The 18,500-nt window shown below is 39.4% G+C and overlaps 2 protein-coding genes across 2 annotated transcripts; one reads left to right on the top strand and one right to left on the bottom strand.

The window, feature by feature from the left end:
* Positions 1-4,817: 4,817 nt before the first annotated feature.
* On the bottom strand, positions 4,818-7,180 carry rbis (ribosomal biogenesis factor). Its single transcript, XM_044339756.1, has 4 exons — positions 7,076-7,180; positions 5,645-5,760; positions 5,416-5,532; positions 4,818-5,307 (listed from the first exon to the last, which is right to left on the bottom strand). Exons 2-4 carry the CDS (start codon positions 5,753-5,755, stop codon positions 5,239-5,241), a joined length of 297 nt encoding a protein of 98 aa, XP_044195691.1. The 5' UTR covers positions 5,756-5,760; positions 7,076-7,180; the 3' UTR covers positions 4,818-5,238.
* A 2,469-nt stretch (positions 7,181-9,649) lies between these two features.
* On the top strand, positions 9,650-16,908 carry LOC122972763 (carbonic anhydrase 1). Its single transcript, XM_044340074.1, has 7 exons — positions 9,650-9,879; positions 10,154-10,351; positions 12,070-12,188; positions 13,307-13,399; positions 13,532-13,594; positions 13,695-13,850; positions 15,275-16,908. Exons 1-7 carry the CDS (start codon positions 9,846-9,848, stop codon positions 15,392-15,394), a joined length of 783 nt encoding a protein of 260 aa, XP_044196009.1. The 5' UTR covers positions 9,650-9,845; the 3' UTR covers positions 15,395-16,908.
* The last annotated feature ends 1,592 nt before the right edge of the window (positions 16,909-18,500 follow it).

The following is an 18,500-nucleotide window of genomic DNA, read 5'->3' as shown; positions in this document are numbered from 1 at the left end:
TGAAGTGTTTGAAATGAATATTTCATCATTTATTTTGCAACCTTATAGTCTTAAAAATTCTGTCTATTCCCTGACCTTGATGCAAAGTAACTGTGATATGTCCAAAAAGGAGAAAGAAAAAAAAATGAAGAAAAAATTAAAGAAAAGCACATTTGCTTACTGGCATTAAGAGAATTCAGACCAATTTAATCAAGGCCGCCACTTAAATACGTTCATTAACTCAGCGAGGAGTCCTCTTAATCAAGACATTTTCCAGTGGACCCCAGGTGTTAAGAACAATACATAAGAAGCTTTAATGGAATCATAACAGGCTGTATCACAACTATTAGTAGAAGCATTTGTGAGGACTCTAACTGTCCTTGTGAAAGCAGAATAAAAGCTTCAACAACCCTCAGATATAAACAAGACAGCGCTGGTCAGATAAACTAGTTTTCTCTTATTTGAATTCCAACATTGCAAAGGGATCGAGATCGAGGAAAGATTCACAGATGATGATAAAATTACAATACAAGTTCTATGCTAGTTTAATTATATCTGCCAGTCTGTCTGCCAGTGATAATACCGGCGTTTCAGAGGAAAAGTACCATGGGCAAAGGTTTAATCTTAGCTTTGGAGGGACAGACTCTCGATCAAACAGCAAATCACACTGAGAGAACAGTGGCAGCCAAAATCCCTGACTTCAACTGCAAGATTGAAGCAAAATATACAGATTCACATGAGATAAGTCTGCAGGCATGAAAGGCGTGAGGAGAATTTCTGTTGACTGTGAAGGCACAGTGAGACATTGCTCAACTGAGCTGCGGTCTCAAGAGCAAACTTTAATCACAATTTGAATCTTGGCTGTCTAATTTGTTGGCAAAATGCCTTTAAAGACATTAAAGGGAGATTCGGATGACTAGGAAAATGGTTCTATTTTAAAAGGGGAACCATTATTCATCAATGACAAACAATACTTCAGAAAGAGAAGTTTTAAGATGAGTAAATATATGTTAACATATATCCATTTGTTCATGTTGAATTGTGAGAAATTAGAATTGTTTAATAGCCATATCATTTCTATCATGACTAATCATTTCATTTAAATGTCTTTTTGACCCCTTAAATACCATAATTGTGCCCCTTTCAAAGTAAAATGGCTTTTTTTTTTTTTCAAAGTCAAGTGTGCTTTGCTTTGAATAGTTCACCATGCTCTCTTTTGACAGAGCAAATAAGACCAAGCTGTCGGAGAAGCATTAATCATTTAAAAGCATATTTCATTTAAAGCTGATAATGTATTCATTTTATTTTAAAGGGTAGAACGGGGAGAAGTTAAGACAAGAATATATCACCGTCAAGTCTTTGAAACACTGATGTCTGGGTTGATACTGTGACAACCGCTGCGATCTGAAAAAGGCTGTAAAAGCAAATGTGCGTAGGCAAACGCGAGCAAACGACACACACACACACACACACACACACACACAAACACACAGCTGCTGTGTCTGTCGCTCTTACGCAGACAAACACATTGATTCTTATTTCTGTCACAGGGAGAAGTGCAGGTGCTGTAACCTTTTGCTGCTAGTCCTGTCAGAGTGCAAAACCCAGCTGTGCAGTGGGAATGACATACTGCAAATAGGCCTTCAGCTTCTTATTGGCATTCAGAGAGCCCAACACTTGTCTCTTTCTCTTTCTCTGTCCCCAACTCTCACTCACACACACACACACACACACACACACACACACACACACACACACACACACACACACACACACACACACACACACACACACACAGATCCACTTCCCTGCTTGTCACCATGCATATTGATAAGCCCATCCAGAGCACCATCTTGTGGACATTTCCAACTCTGGTGGTTGTCTAAAGTGTCACTTTCGATTTCATTCAGTTTTAGCAACAGACTAATCAATTTCTTTTCTAATTATGAAAGTAAATTATAAAAATCAATGCTTTTATTTCCAGTATAAAACAGCATCATTGGTATTGTCTGTCTCTAGCTCTTCCTGGCATTTATCTCAGTAAGACATACAGAGCCAAGTTCTTATATAATTGATGTTTTTTAAGTTTGAAGTTGGATCAAAGAAATAAGTTTGAGAGCAGCATGCGGAACTCTAGTAGCATTTTTTGCATGACTAACGGCGACAAAAATAACTAATAACATTCTTCGGCGTGACAAACACACAAACACACACTCGCTCCCACCCACAGATCCAACTACCCCCTACCGGCTCATGTAGATTACATTCAAAATTCAATGTGCATGTGCTGGCATGATATCTGTTTCCCCAGGGTGTGTGGTGCTGCAACCCCACTGCCTGTGCTGCGGTGCAGCCATCTGGATCACAGTGGGAAGCACCTGCTCGCAGGCTGACACCTTAACACTGCATCTGCTACACTCTCCTCGCCAATCGTTTCAGACTGAAAACCTTTTCCTCTGTACTAGAAATACATGTTTTTGCCCAAAAGGCATGCATTGAACGCATTTAAGAGCAAATCTGCAATATTTGTTGAGCTTTTTCAAGTTTGTCTTAAAGCAAGTCAGATGCCCATATGAACAATGGAAGATATTTTGCTCACTGTAATCATTCCTCCTGCTCATAATGGTCATTAAACTGAAGTTAATGTGAAGCTTCGGCAGTCTGAGTTAGTTCAATAAAGTATCTTCCACAGTTACAAACTTTTCAATAGAAAATTCCCTGTTTGTGTTCCCCAGACAGTGTTTCCCCGATGAGATGACCCAAATTAGTGGAATAACAAAAATAGGGAATTTGGTACTACAAAGACAGTAACTTTGAAAGATATCCACCTGATTTGACTATATCAGACTGCTGAAGCCTCATGTTAGCTTCAGATAAACTTTTAAATGCATTGTGGCACAATGAATGTTCATATGGGCACCTGAATATTGTTTTAAGACAGACTTGAATATTGTGAAGCTATCCTTTAATGTTTAGCTCACTCTCGTCTACCTTGTTCCCAGCAAAAAAGCACAACACACTGTTTATTACCTGTCAAGTACTTAACGGCCAACCAAGTTAGCAACTAGCTGGTGAACATTGTTACTAGCAGCTGGGAGTTAGTAAATACCAAAAACAGAGCTAAAAGGAGAGTGAATCGTATTTATATGTGTTAAGTCAACACAAGCATGGCTCAAAATGAATGCTAACGTTACTCCACAGTAGACATATCAACTGGAAAGGTGATAATGATGTCAGCGTTGTGGTTGCAGCTTTTTTCTGATGCCCTCGAACAGACCCCAAAACAACCTTCCCATCATCGCAGGTTTAAGCTTTTCAGTACAACTACCGTCAGTGGAAAATATGTCCACTCAAGTGGATTAAATCCGCCACTCAAACAGCTGTTACTGGAAGTCATCTTCACCTTGAAAATCTCATCCTCAGCTTATTTATGTCAAGACAGTCAAGAGCCGGTTTGTTTACCACCCTCGCTCGTGCTTTCACCTTGCTCCAGATTTATTGACCAGCTAACTCAGTTAGAGGTCGCCAGGGAGACAAGCAATCAGCTGGGCAGCATGGATGTATTAAGACGGCGCTGGTACAGTCGTGACCTCCAGTGCTATAGCAGGATGCAGCAGCATACTGATAATGGCCAGCTGCTGGCAGGTGGAGCAGAAAATCTATACTTCATCTTCAGGTGTGCTTCTAATCGAAATGACAGTGAGAAGTCATGAAATAGAGCATATAAATACAGTACAGAGGTAGACAAAAAAAACCCAACAATATGATGAATAGCAGTGCAGATGTTAAGTCAGATGTGCTATTATTTTGTCCACTACATAGAGTACACCCTGCAAAGATAATTAATGATGCTTCATATGTGAATTCTCAATTCTCTTAAATTAAACATCTACATGAAATTTTAATTACTTTCATGTGAAAAGTAAAACAAATCTTTGAAGTAAATACTGTCGTTATACAAGCAGTAGTCCCAATAACCTCTTTTATGACTTCAGTTACATAAATTCAGAACCATTAAAATCACCAAAGGCTACAAAGAAGTGAAAAACATTTAACTACCTAACAAGATGGGTATAATAAAGTGCCTGTGGTTATATCATTCTTCTGAAAATCTATTTTTAAAATAACCTTTATAACTGAACTTAAAATGCAGACAGATTCAAAATAATAGAGAACAAGACACTCATATCAACACTGTTTAATAAAATAAGTCAATTAATTGATTAGTTTATCAACAGAAAATTACTTGGCAGTTATTTTGTTAATTGATTAATCATTTCAAGAAATGCCAAACAACCACTTGCTGCATTTTCTCAAATGTGAGGTTTTGTTGCTGTCCTTTTCATATATAGATATACATATATAGATATATAGATATATATACATATACAGGTGTTGGGCCACCATGTGCCGTCAGAACAGCTTCAATGCATTACAAGTTTCTGAACTCTACTGGAGGGATGAACACCATTCTTCCAAAAGATATTCCTTCATTTGGTGTTTTGATGATGGTGGTGGAGAGTGCTGTCTAACACGTCGGTCCTAAATCTCCCAAAGGTGTTCAACTGGCCAAAACTGGGCCTGCTCAGCATTTTATAAATGTCACAGAGCATGATTGGATGTTAATTGCTTAATTATACCATGCAGTGCACTTGTGTGGAAGCATCTGCATTATTTATGTTTCTCCACTCATTTAGTCAGGTTTTTCCCTTAAATTTGTCACCTGCCTGTGTGTGTGTGTGTGTGTGTGTGTGTGTGTGTGTGTGTGTGTGTGTGTGTGTGTGTTAGTTTTTTTTTGGTCTGCCAGAGAAAATCAGGCTGGAGCTCTGTGAAAAAAATCATTTTTCCAATATTGAAATTTTATAAACAAACCAAGACATCAATAAGCAGCAAGAAAATAATTAGAGTTGCTGCAATAAAGGAAAGCAAAACATCTCAACACAAAAGAATATTAATCAATAGAAATAAAAAATATCCTATATTCCTGAGACACAATCTCAGTATTATAAATGACAAGTCTGTCGATCGATGACATTTCTGAGCACTGAAAGCTTAAATTACACAGACGGTTTTACTACCACGCAATAATAAGTGCAATTTTCAACTTATCTGCAGTCCTCATTTTGCTACGAAACGTCAAAATGCTTCGGAAGTAAACTGACAGCTCCTCTGAGACTTTAAACATCCAACATGAGCACAGAGGAGTGGATCACTCTGCCTGTACATCAGTGTTTATGACAGTCTTTCTCTCTTGGTCCGTTATAGCTGAGAGAAGAGTTGAGCAGCGCTGTCAACATTTACAGATTCCTTCGGGGGCTCTCTGACAACCTAATAAGATTAAAAAAATAAAATAAACAAACACACTGAAATTTATCAGGACGATTGAAATGTTGGATGATGAACAGAACTTTAAGTGTCCAAGTTTTTCACCTTTACCTGTGTTTGTTTCTTCGGTTCAGGTGCGACAGATTTCGAAACGCTCTTAACGTCCCTCTGGACTTCTGTGAAGATCTGATTGAGGTTCTCCACTTTCTCATTTTTCACAGCATTGATCTGTGAAACCACAAATTACACTAGAGCGGGGTGCGGGAAACAGAGCATACAAGAGGGGATTCGAAATATATATAAGGGAGAGAAAGAAAAAAGTGCAAGAAAGAGATCTTACGTGTTTGAGTGTTGTCGTGACAGGCTTTGCTTTGTTCTTGTTCTTCAAGTGCTTGTTTGCCACTTGAAAGACGTTCTTCTGTTTTTTCCCTTTTTGCTTATTCTTCCCCATGTCACCTTGGGAGAGAATAACAAACAGCATGGATGCACACATGGGAAAGATTTCATTTCTATACCTTGGCCTGTGTTTCATCTGTGGTTTTTTTCCCCACTCAACTGCTGTGTTCGCCTGCTCTAAAGTGACAGTTTCCACTCTGATTACATAAGCTCAGGACTCCATTAAACAAGACGGATGCTGAGATTGTTCCCGGTCCTCCACTTGCCTCCTACACTCAGTGGACACCTGATTAGCTGCATCAATACTTCGCTCCTCCAGACAGTGAGTCATAGAACTTGAACATGGTCAAGAGGTTCAGATAATGTAGGAATGAGTGTTGCTGAATGAAATGTTGAATCTGTATTTGAAGTGAGTCTGAATGCGGCATGGATAGAGGCATTCATCAGCCAACCTTCTCACAATTTCATGCACAACACTGTCTAGACTTTTACCAGGAATTGCACCATAAAAAGAACGCTTTAAGTCTGCAGTCCTGAGGGTGAAAAGCACGGACACCCTTCAAGGGCGTCTCAGACAAAAACAACCCTTCAAAACTAGACGTTCTTGGCTGGAAGCAAACCATCCTGTCTCCCACTCCTGTCAGCTCGCACAGAGACGGAGGAGCTACAGTGGGAACAGGAGCACCAAAACTGGAGTGGAAAAACACACGTCTGTCCAGGGCAAAGTGTGTCTAAAGGTGGCTGAGTTTGGTATATAAACAACAGAAGTCTGCAGATGCTTCCTGCCTGGTGTCACCAGTAGAGACTACGACTAGTAATACTGTGGTGTAAGCTTTCTACTGCATGCATTATGTTCCTTTGTACCAATGTAGTAGTAGTTTTTAAATAATAAATTATATTTCTTGATTTCCCATTACCCTACAGTCCAGAGTGATGACAGCAACTAGATATTTTTATACCTCAATATTATCATAATACTGTACAGCCTCTACGTGGGCTGACCTCTATTTTTCGTGGAAATATATTTAATTTGAGTCCACGTCACCCTGCCTCGCCTTTAAATGTCCTAAATGGAAAACAGGGCTCCTACTAATAGCTAAATGTAATAAATACATATCAGGTTTTTGATTGGTTTGTTGAAGAAACTTTTAAGTTACTCTAAAACTTTATCCATATTCCTCTGTGTAAAGAAAACTCACAAACGCCCAAATGTTGTTGTCAGTTAGCTGTTCTGCCTGACTGTATGTGGCTGTGTACGTCTGTTATTTTCACCATTTTCTGATAAAGTTGGTTCATTTCAATAAAAAACATTACTTTGACAAAAAGGAATCGCACACAGCGTGAAGACTTAACAGTAAAACACTTATAGACAGACCTTATTAGAGGAGCTGGCTGGTGTTGTTGTCCTCACGTGGTGGTACAAACGTGCCTTCTTTGCGACGTCATTTGCGTGCGACGCCTGTCGACTTGCACCCCTACGTCATGCCTTTTTCTTTTTTTTGTTTTCCTCCCCACCCGCATTCCGGGAAGACCCTGCCTCTGATTGGATAGTACTCGTCGCCTTCGTTGTATTTTTTTTTCCATCTCTTTATTGCAAAAATCGTCACTTACAACATGTAACATTAAGACCAAAACAGAGAACATTTATAATATAACAGGTATGACTCCACTCTCGATAGGATGATACGATAGGATGACGCACAATTTTTTAATGCACTTCTTTCAATTTGTTAGGGATAAATATTATAAATATTGAATATTAGAACAATGGGAGTTCCATACAAATTTCCCCCATGGATTAATTGTCCTTTTTGCTGTAGAAATTTTCGTTGGTGAGGTTGTTCATGTTGGTGAGGCATAAGGACTGAGATGATTAGGGTTAGTGTAAGAATATCAGCCAATTAGAGGCAGAGGAGGCGGGTCTTCGCGGGTGGGAAAAACACCAACGCGTAACTGTCATTTGTCTCATCCTTCTTGTAAATGACCCACGTGGATGGTGTCACTACATATACACACTACAGCCTCATCTCTAAATGATACACCCTCCTCTCTATCAGATACTTTTGAATGGCAACACTTGTGGCTTCATGAAAACGTTTTGTGCTACAATGTAAGAAGTTATAGCAATGTTATAGCCATACGATGTTTTGAAAGACTCCCGGAGGAATAGCAGATCCTTAAAACTGGTTTCAGATGTTTAGGGCATACCTGTTTTTTTTTTAAACATTTTATTTCCTATATAATAACAACATAATCTGAAATCAATTTGTTAGGGTTGTGGTCCAAAACCAAAAACTAACTGTTTCATTTTAGTCGAGAAGGACGCGCCAAACAATAAAATAAAAAATAACACTTCAGTGTGGATGTCTCACCCACAAAATAAAGAGGAACTGCTGCAAATACAGTCTGTGGTGAAATATGCCAAAGGCAGTTTGGCAACACATTTTGCGACACATTATCCTGCGATCATGATTGGTCTATTATGAGAAACATTGTAGAAATGCACCTATGTCATGAAATTTCCAAAAATAAGCACCCCTTCTTCAAGTCCTGACAGCAGGTAGGGTATTTATGGACTTCCCCACCTGTATAAGCTATCTGACTATATAATTTCCACTTGTTTGGGTTAAGATGGGATCATGTTTCGTTTTATTTATTTTTGTTTGCCCCTGAAGTTGTTGGCCACAAGCCTGTACCGTCACTGACCAACAGCAGATGGCACCCTCATACCGCCACAGCTGCAGTGCACTACTGTGTCCATTACAACCTCTATCATTTCCCAACAATGTCATCACATTAAAAGGTACATACCACTTGGATGCAGTCAAACGTTACTGAGTTAATGCTGCTGTCAGGGGTACACGCAGGGTCATAGGGTTAAGCCTCATTGATCCCTCACCTCATTCAGTCATTTCTGTCTGAAATGCATTTTTTTCCCCTGCTGCATTATAGAAGAATAGCTGCAGTTGTAAGCCACACTTTGTCATTGGCATTGTTTACAACTTCAAGCACATCCTTCCTCTTTTAGACTTGTTGAATGTTGCATGCTCATATATGCAATTCTTCATGTTTTGAATGGCCTAATGTTTTCTTTACTTAACTTTAAAACAATTTTCATCATCTCTGCATGTTAGAAGCATATAAATTACTATTCTGTGATTTTGGTGTGTCAGTATGTAATTTGGCCCTTTTTCAGTGGACACTGAGTTTGTCTTTTTACTTAATTTGCTTTACAAACACCTCTGATATGAATGCTGGAGCACCATCAGTGCAAATCATGCACAGGGGAGGCCCCTCAGTGTTTGCATTCTGTCTTCGGGGGCAAGAGAGACCAGAACCAGTCATTAACTCTCAATGAGTTTTTGTGTCAACGAAACTCTCGCTTTTCAGTGACAAATCTGATTCACGTTTTGGTGATTATAGTTTTAGAGGATATTCAAAGTAATACTGAAAGTTTCACCACACCACCACATTATGGAGGCTGAACAACAATCGTTTTTATAATTTGATAATTTTATAATTTTAAAAAGATGTCAATAATTTCACGCTCATTCCTTTCTTTTTTTATTCAAACCCCTCTCAATGATCCAGTTAACGACTTCATAAATGTGATATTCATGGCCCTGTCTATCGTGCACCATTTTGGCGTAGTGTGCTCCTCTATAGTTTCATAATGACTAACTAACTAGCCTGTTTCTGAAGGTGACACTAACGCGCATGCCTTCCCGTAAAAATGTTACTTCCTGACATATTATTATATTATAGGAAAACCCGTTACTGAGAGGTGCGCGCAGCACGTTGATCGAGGAATATGCAGTATGTCATTGAAGCTTGACAAGAGAGAGAGAGAGTGAGTGAGTGAGTGAGAGACACACACAGAGAGAGAGAGAGAGAGAGAGAGAGAGAGAGAGAGAGAGAGAGAGATCTTCATTGATCCACAGTGTTGCGGGTCTATCTAAACTCCTCCCGGTCATTGCGCGGACATCATGTGGCCAACACCAGCCTGACAGAAAACACCGCACACAGGGAACCCTATATAAGCTCTGCAGCTGTCAGGTGAAGGACACTGGCTGCTTTGCGCTGGGGAACGACTCTCTCTATAGGGGATTACAGCTCTAGATACTCAATAGATCCAAACTGTAACCATGTCTCATGCTTGGGGATACGCAGCGAACAACGGTGAGGCGCTCATTGCACGTATACGCCATAATGTAGGGGTGACATTACAGAGAGGAATGTTAAATATCAGTGAGAAGTGGGCTGAATGAGTGGAAGGACAGTGCATGCACGGGTCACTGCAGATATTTTTTTAATTCTGCACATTTATGGGGAATTTTTACGCGCGTTTTAAGCACATCACCTCTCCACAACTGCGCAATTTCTTTAATGAATGAAACCCATATTTCAAGACTAACATTCTAATATTGACCATGTTATTATTATATCATTCTAGGACCTGATAAATGGTGCGATAATTTCCCTATTGCCAATGGACCCCGTCAGTCTCCCATTGACATCGTACCTGGTGAAGCATCTTTCGACGGGGGGCTGAAGCCGCTCAGCCTGAAGTACGACCCCTCCACCTGCCTTGATATTCTCAACAATGGACATTCCTTCCAAGTGACCTTCGTAGATGACAACGACAGCTCAAGTTAGTGTGACATTAATGTTTATATATGCATACAGCAATGCTTGTAAAAGATTTATAATATTATTGGACTCGGGTTTGCAAGACAGTCAGGTCCTGATGGTGATTTACAGGATGCAGTAACCTGAAAAAATACTGCATTTGCGGGGTTGTGTGTGTGTGTGTGTGTGTGTGTGTGTGTGTGTGTGTGTTAAGACACCCGCTTAAAGACCATAGAGCTCAGTCGTGTTAATAATATGTTAATATATTCATGCAAATGCGCCCTAGTTTCCTTGACGCATATAGAATATAAATAGACCGGGTTTTTTTATTTTATTTTATTGAAAACTGTTGGCATTTTTATATGTTTCATTATTATTATAATTATTTGGCAAAGGGCATTTGGCAACAGGAGAATTTGTTGAATAGGCTGGAGGAGTCCCATTCAAAATCCAAGAACAAAGCATGCAGATCGTAATTGAATTGGTAATGTAACCCCTGGTCAACCTTTCCCACGCCAACTCTTTTCTGCAGGCAGCGAAGTCAAAAGCGCAGAAAAACCAATAATAAACCGGGTCCTGGTTAAATATTAATGAGGCAAAAGTGTGTGAGAATGTGATTTACCATATAAACAAAGTTTGATTCTTTTTCCGTATAATGTTTTTTCTGTAATGTTTTTTTTCTTTTAATTTCTATTATTGCATTGCATGTTCTTCTCTATTTAGATTCGATTTAAATTCCTAAAGTGATCAGAGAGATTTGCCCCAGCTTGTTTTTTTCATGCAGGATTTTGAGGACTGCCTGTCCTGATCCTCTAGCTATAGGATAATTACGAACAAGGTTACATAATCAATACAATCACATGGATTATTTTTCAAGTGGACACACATCAATATGAGAAAACAACTTCTGATAGGAATCTGAGCTATATGAGTTATAAAAAGCGTTTTATTTCGTCCTTGGTATATTCACTGCACTTATTTTCCACCATGTGATTCTAAATAGAGGACAAGCTGACAGTCTGCTTGTCATACATCAACTCATGCATCATGTGTGCACAGCGGAAAAGATGAATATCACAACATCTTTAGAGTTACTGGTCAGTAATGTAAATTAATCCCATTTAAGAGCAACACAGCCTTAAATTTGTTTTCCTTTGAGATCAGTTCTGCTCCTTCTTATCATTTAAGGTCAACTACTGAGAAACAAATGTCCTGTTCAGAGAGGTCAGTGTGACATTTGGTAACACCAGAAATAGAACAATATACAGGATTATCTGCTACTGTTTCAACTACTTTGTATACTGTAAATAGATGCATTACGTAACATTGGAGGGAAGTTCGATGTTAACAATACCTGGACATCATCCTGGACTGAATGTATCCCTTAGTTTGACCAGGGATTACAAAACAGGAACTGAGTCTGCTTCCATGAAGTAGGAAGTCTGTCTGCCTCTGTGACATGTGTGTGTGTGTGTGTGTGTGTGTGTGTGTGGGTATAAAAACTCACATCTTACTCATTTTGGTAACAGTTGGTCTTTGGTTTAAAATAATCCGCTTGCTTCTGCCCAGAAATATATTTTCCTCCAAGTAGTATGTTTCAAACCCGAATGCATCATTTTATAACAGTGTTACAAAATCAAGGCTGTAATCAAAACCTCCTCATGGCTGACTGCAGCACTACCCGCATTCACTGTGGGCTGAACTGACAGCTTTTGTGTGTGTGTGTTTGTTTTTCTGCAGCTCTGACAAACGGACCAATCTCAGGGACCTACAGGCTTAAGCAGTTTCATTTCCACTGGGGTGCTTCTGATGACAAGGGCTCTGAACACACTGTGGCCGGGACCAAGTATCCTGCTGAGGTAAGGATGTTCCGAATCATGACAGATTGAGGTTGATGTAACAGGGAGATGAGGACAGATTGGAGCCTTAGTTTCACTGTATTTGTGTTCTGGGTTGTTCACATTTCTCAAAAGCAAAGCTGCTCTGAAGCAAGAGTTAATCTCATTGGTTGGATTAAGCCCTAATGGGTGGAGCAAAATAAAAAAACAGGCCCAGGTTGGACACTATGAAGCCTACAGGTGAATTTGTTTGTTTCATGTTTACCATTTAGCTAACTTCAACTAAAAAAGTATTTTTTTTGTTTATGTTGTTTTTTCCTTATATAACTCAGCCCACAAGATGATTAATACTTCAGATTAATGTTGCATAACTCCAATCTGAGGATAAATGTATGTGTTTGATCTCCTTAAATGCAATTTTTTTTATATCTCAAAATGTCGGATCAAGTTATTGCGTTACAGAACTAAGGCTGATTTATGGTAGGCTCGACACTTTTGATAAGTGTCACTCAACAGAAATTAAAGAATCGCACAAAGTTTTCAAATAATGCTTCAGTGAAAGGGTTCAGTCGTCTCCATAGTAACAAGACGCTATCCTCCAGCCGGCTTGTTTAGTTATATTAGTGTTATATCATCCGGACCAGGACTAATTAAACAAGGATGTTAAAAGTCATCTAAGGTTACAGACCCAGATAACAATAAGGACGTTCAGTGAAAACTACAATCTCCATGGCGATGTTAGTAACACTACCCAATCACATTGCACAACAATATATGACGGTGTCCATGACATAACACAATTCTCCAGGTGTGTGACATAAAAGGAAAGTGTTGAGCGACACTTTTTTCTGTCGAAAATACGTCATTTCTGTCGAGTGACACTTATCAAAAGTGAAAGCAAAATGAACTTATTTCTCAAACAAAAATATGTAATATGAGTCCATTCTATCTGCTTTGCAGCAGGATATCTACCATTAAATATAAACTTCATGCAATATACACTTGAATGAAAGAGCTTCTTTGGAGAAACAGATGGTTTATGTTGCAGAATGTGTGAAAATGACCTAAATAAAACTGACAGGATTTTCAAGCCTCTAAAAATGGATCATTTTTATTTACTTTATTTTTTTTATCTCCAGCTCCATCTGGTGCACTGGAACACCAAATACCCAAGCTTTGGTGAGGCTGCCAGCAAACCTGACGGACTCGCTGTAGTGGGAGTTTTCCTGAAGGTCAGTAGCAACTGTAATCCGCACATTGTACCATGATTTGCTTTTAGTTAACTGTGTTTATTTTGCCACAATAGACAGTACTGTTGCTCTTATAATTAACCTTTGACATTACATGTATTATTGTTTTTTCAGATTGGTGATGCAAATCCCAGCCTCCAGAAGCTTCTTGATGCTTTCAATGCCATCAAGACCAAAGTATGTTTCCTTGACAACCATATTTTCCTGTATTTGATTGATTATGAGTTATTTGACCGAACTACTATTCACTTTCTGCTAATTCTTTTATTGTTTTTAGGGCAAACAGACTACTTTTGCTAACTTCGACCCTGCTACCTTGCTCCCTGGCTGCCTGGACTACTGGACTTATGATGGCTCTCTGACCACACCCCCTCTGCTGGAGAGCGTTACCTGGATTGTCTGCAAAGAGCCCATCAGTGTCAGCTGTGAGCAGGTATGCGTGCTCAAAGAGCCCATTCAGCTGTAGCAGAGGGATTTTATTTGCAACCATGCTGGCTGTGTGCCCTGTCGTCTAGAATAGCCATGTCTGCAAATCCTCTACTTTACAACCATCTAAATCAAGGGCTTAATTGTTCAGATTAGCTGCACAGCTGAAAGGAGAAGAAGTAGCTCCTGTGACGGAAGGAAATGCAATACAGTAGCCTATTTAATTTTCAAAATGAGAAAAAAAGACACTGAACCAACCAAAAAGATGAGAGAAAAGAAGAGTTACTCAACATAGCAATGATGCTGCTTTACCACAATATTTTTGTGGCATTATGTGAGAAGTTAACAGGAAATGTTTATCTATACATGCAACACATTCTGTGGTTGAAAAGACGTAGCTTTAGTGAGTGTATGATTCCAGTCATAACTGAGTAAACACAGTATTCTCTGGTACATCATTCCTGCATTTGTAAAATACTGATATTTACTCTTAAAATGACACCCAGTCCTATTACACAAATGGATAATTGACTTCTAAGTACCCATTGATCTAAACCAACAGCCTCTCTAGTCAGGTTTACCCTTGCAGCTGGAGTCTGCTGGCCATGTGAAAATGAACACTGCCTGGTCAAATGTTTATTTCATGGCAGTGAGTAAGTCTCTCAAGGGTAAACATGTAAAAGTGTAGACATAACCTTTAGACTTGGTGCCATATAAGGCTGGTCCAGCAGATAAAGACAAAATAAAGATTCATATATGGTAAAAACCTAATACATGTCATTAGTTAATTATTTGTAATCAGCTGCTTGTAAGAGAATGCACCAACAAGCTGAATGTTTTTGTCCTATTAGTGAATGGAAGTCCATTGTGTACATAATATTCAGGTGGCTGAAGCAGTGTAATGGACTAATTCATTAGCAGGGGTTAATGACAAATAGGTCATCTGATACCGTCCTGTCACCACAGACTTGTTTTTCTTGCACTAGAAAGGAAAAGTCTGCCGTTAGAGGAAATTGACATTTGCTTTCTAGACAGTGGTGTTGAGAAGATCAATATCACTCTTATATTTGTCTGTTAAATATGAAGCTACAGCCAGTACCTTGTTAGCATTGCTCAACATAAATCACAGTGCAAGAGCTAGCCTGGCTCCGTCCAAAGGTAACAGAGATATAACCTGTTAAGAGTAATCTTCTAGAAGTGTTGGTAGACAGATTTTGTAACCTTTGGACGTTTGCTGTTTCCAGTCTTTTTGCTAACCAGCTAAGCTAACCAGCTGCTGGTTCTAGCCTCGTATTTACCTTACGGATATACACTAAGGATATACACAAATCAGTGAGTCAGCAGCAAGCCTAGTGACACATTTGCTGAGTGACAGTCACAGGAGGTCAGCAGGAATGACTAACCCTGCAACTGTCTTCTCCCTTTTCACAGATGGCCAAATTCCGCGGCCTGCTCTTCTCTGCTGAGGGTGAGGCCGAGTGCTGCATGGTGGACAACTACCGCCCTCCCCAGCCCCTCAAGGGTCGCTCTGTCCGTGCTTCCTTCAAGTAATACCCCTCCCCCCCCTTTACCCCTTCTGCCCTTTTGCACTCTCCCTTCCCTCTTCCCTTTAGTCAAATGCCCAGTTACCTCTCTTGCAGTTAGCCACAAAGCACACATATCTCTCTCCGTCCAATTTTTGAAGAAATGAATTTCCTGTGATCCGTCGCTTTTAACGCTGGGCAATCTAACTGTGAAATGGAGCACTTGCAGGATTTGCATCTCTGTTTCTATGTGTGTAATAAGCCAGCAAAGATGCCCTGTCGTAATTTATTTTATAAGACAAACACTTCATGGTGGAGGCGACACGTTTACCAGGATTTTGCATCTGGTGTTTTTAGAGACATTACACTGGTCCTCTTTGCGTTGCCCAGGATGAAAAATGAAGATTAATTACAGTCAAAATGGTGCTCTTGAGCCAGCAGGAAGTAGAAGCACAAGCTAGTTGTAGTAAGCAGGGGGAGGATGAAACTATATCACCATCTGTGAGGAGGAGGGTAAGGTGCAGATAAAAGACGGCTGCGCGTTCAGACACACATGCTAGTCCACATACACTCCCACTGCCAGTCTGTCTGTAATCTCTGACTGACTGCCAGCCTCTGCATCACAGCAGCTTAATGAAACGCTGCAGCCGCCTCCATCACAACCAATTGACTCAGAAAATCCCCCTCTGGCACATACACACACACACACACACAGCCATACACACACAACATTGCATGCAGTCTCATGCAGACAAGATGCCTATAGGCACTGACCTGCTTATTGATTTCACAACACAACAACAGAGGACATGAGGACAGACTTCTGCTAGTGCTACCTACTGAACATCACGACAATGGCTTACTTCTGTAGTCTGTTTTTACAACCTAATCTTCAAATCTTTCATGTGTTTGTCATCCCATGTTGTGCTTTTATTATTATTATGGATTGTCTTTTTTTTTTTTTTAGTCTGACAGCTTATGCAAAATAAGTCTTAAGTGATTCCTAAATGATGTTTTGTAACCAAAGGCTCTTCTGCATTTTTTTGATGCCATGATGAAATAGCAATAGAAATGAATGATTCTCCTTTTCCAAATGAAATTTAATATGTAAAAAGAATTCCTTCATGTCTTGTACTGGAACCCCTGTGTTGTCGAGTGCTAATGCTTAAAACGCACAGTCGCCTCGTGGGCGATGCCATAGTGGCGAATCCACAAAGCCAAGGAAGAAATAACCCTGCCAAGGAAGCCAAGGAAGAAAAGAACTTGCCAACAGATAAGATTATAGTGTCAGCCTGGTGTCAGGCCCTGTGTAGGAGAATAATTAACACAAGCTTTGGGACCTCTGGTTTTGGCCCTGGATTGAATTCAGAAACAAAGAAGTTTGGCAAAAGCAATGTATTTATAGAAAGATTGTAGTCAACATAAAAAAGACAAAACGCCTTATGCAAATCACTGTTAGGGCCGTCCCAGGAGTGTGTCTTGTTGTTATTCTCTTTTGGAAGTGGACGTTTTACTAGTTAAATAAATATATTTTATGACTAACATGTGTCTAGTGTTTTCTGTGATTACACTTGTTGTGCTTCTTTCTCAGCAAATTCTCAATTAGTGGTTTAATTACCATTATTATCTATTTTGGTTCTGTATCATTAAAGTTGAACAAACTGCCAGATTTTTTTCTGGAATGCAGGCAGTCAGCTGTTCTTAGAAATTTCTATCTAATTTTTATCTTGGTGACTCCCTTTCCACCTGTTAATGCCTGAAACCCAACCAAGATCAGCATTATGCAATCACAAATGAAATGCTGGTCAAAAATGAACTTGTAGGATATCACTTTATGTACATCTAAATCCTACATTGAAATATTTTGCTCATCTGTCCTGCCATCAAATATTTCTCTATTTTGATAGTTTTGAAATTTTGCTGGAACATTGTGGTTTTATGACATGGTGTTGACAAAACAATTTCACCATAGTTGTCATAATATATAAAATTAAGTAGTGCATCAAAGGGACAACTGCTTAAACACCCAATTTACAGTACACTATATGTCTCTGCATGCAACTGAAATGTAGGCATTACATCATTTACAAAGAAATGAGATGTTATCAAACTTCCCATGCACCTTTGCACAGAATTTTGTTTTTAAGAAGTTTCCTTTATATACAGTTAAGTTACAGGAAATGTACAGGAAATGTGCTTTCTTACCGAGCTTTAGGTGAGAAGATTGATACCACTCTGTCTGTTAAATATGAATAAATATGAAGCTACAGAGGAAGAGAGGAGGTTAGCTTAGCTTAGCATAAAGACCTCAAACACAAGGAAACAGCTAGCCTGTTTCTGTCCAAAGGTAAATTATCTGTCTACCAACACATCTAACATGTAATATCTCATTTGTTTAATCCATGAAAAAACTGAAATGTAAAAACAAGTTGTTGTTCTATGGGGAGGTAACGTACTGCTCCCTTGTCTTTATGCTAAGTTAAGCTAACCATCACACTAGCTTCATATTTAACGGACAACTATGAAACTAGCTCCAGTTGTTGGGATTTTGTAAGTAAAGTAAAATATTAAGTACTGAACCCTCAGCACTTGGGAATTTTTCTGCACTGAAGTGCAACTACTGCTAAACATACTTTAACCATTAATCTTAATTAAACACAGAGACATGGGGAAAATGCCTCCAAAGTGCTATGCACCAATTAGATGGTGGGCAATGGGTGATGATTTTCTATCATGATGTGTGGGCCAGAAAACACTGCAGTACACTAATACCTTACTGTAACGTTACTGAAGAATTTAATCAGTAGTGGTATTTCACCATCAGAGAAATGTGAACACCACTTGACTTCTCACTTCTCTTTCAAACCATCAACAGGAAGATGAGACAGATTTTAACTAACAGAGCTATTCTAGGTCTTCTTCTTGAGGTGTGAGTGTTAACTCGTTTTTTCAGCTGCTCTTGAGGCTCTCTGGAGGAACGTGTGTGTCTGTCATGTTGACCGGCTTGACCACACAGAGCAATGAATAGAGTTTGACTTATCCCTAATGTGACCTCTGTCCCAGCGTGCCCTCAGCCACCCCAAGTAGCGTGTGTCCTACAAAATATCAATAAAAAAATAAGAGCTATTGACTAT

The sequence above is a fragment of the Thunnus albacares genome, chromosome 21 (genome assembly GCF_914725855.1).
Source record: "Thunnus albacares chromosome 21, fThuAlb1.1, whole genome shotgun sequence".
NCBI lineage: Eukaryota > Metazoa > Chordata > Actinopteri > Scombriformes > Scombridae > Thunnus > Thunnus albacares.
This window is presented reverse-complemented; position numbering and strand designations above follow the sequence as displayed.

Excerpts from the sequence above, each read along its gene's own strand:
- rbis (XM_044339756.1), bottom strand. The coding sequence starts at position 5,755 with ATGGGGAAGAATAAGCAAAAAGGGAAAAAACAGAAGAACGTCTTTCAA. Across the intron at positions 5,533-5,644 it reads TCACGACAACACTCAAACAC|ATCAATGCTGTGAAAAATGA; the intron begins GTAAGATCTCTT and ends GTGGTTTCACAG. Across the intron at positions 5,308-5,415 it reads AACCGAAGAAACAAACACAG|GTTGTCAGAGAGCCCCCGAA; the intron begins GTAAAGGTGAAA and ends TAATCTTATTAG.
- LOC122972763 (XM_044340074.1), top strand. The coding sequence starts at position 9,846 with ATGTCTCATGCTTGGGGATACGCAGCGAACAACG. Across the intron at positions 9,880-10,153 it reads GGGATACGCAGCGAACAACG|GACCTGATAAATGGTGCGAT; the intron begins GTGAGGCGCTCA and ends ATATCATTCTAG. Across the intron at positions 10,352-12,069 it reads AGATGACAACGACAGCTCAA|CTCTGACAAACGGACCAATC; the intron begins GTTAGTGTGACA and ends GTTTTTCTGCAG.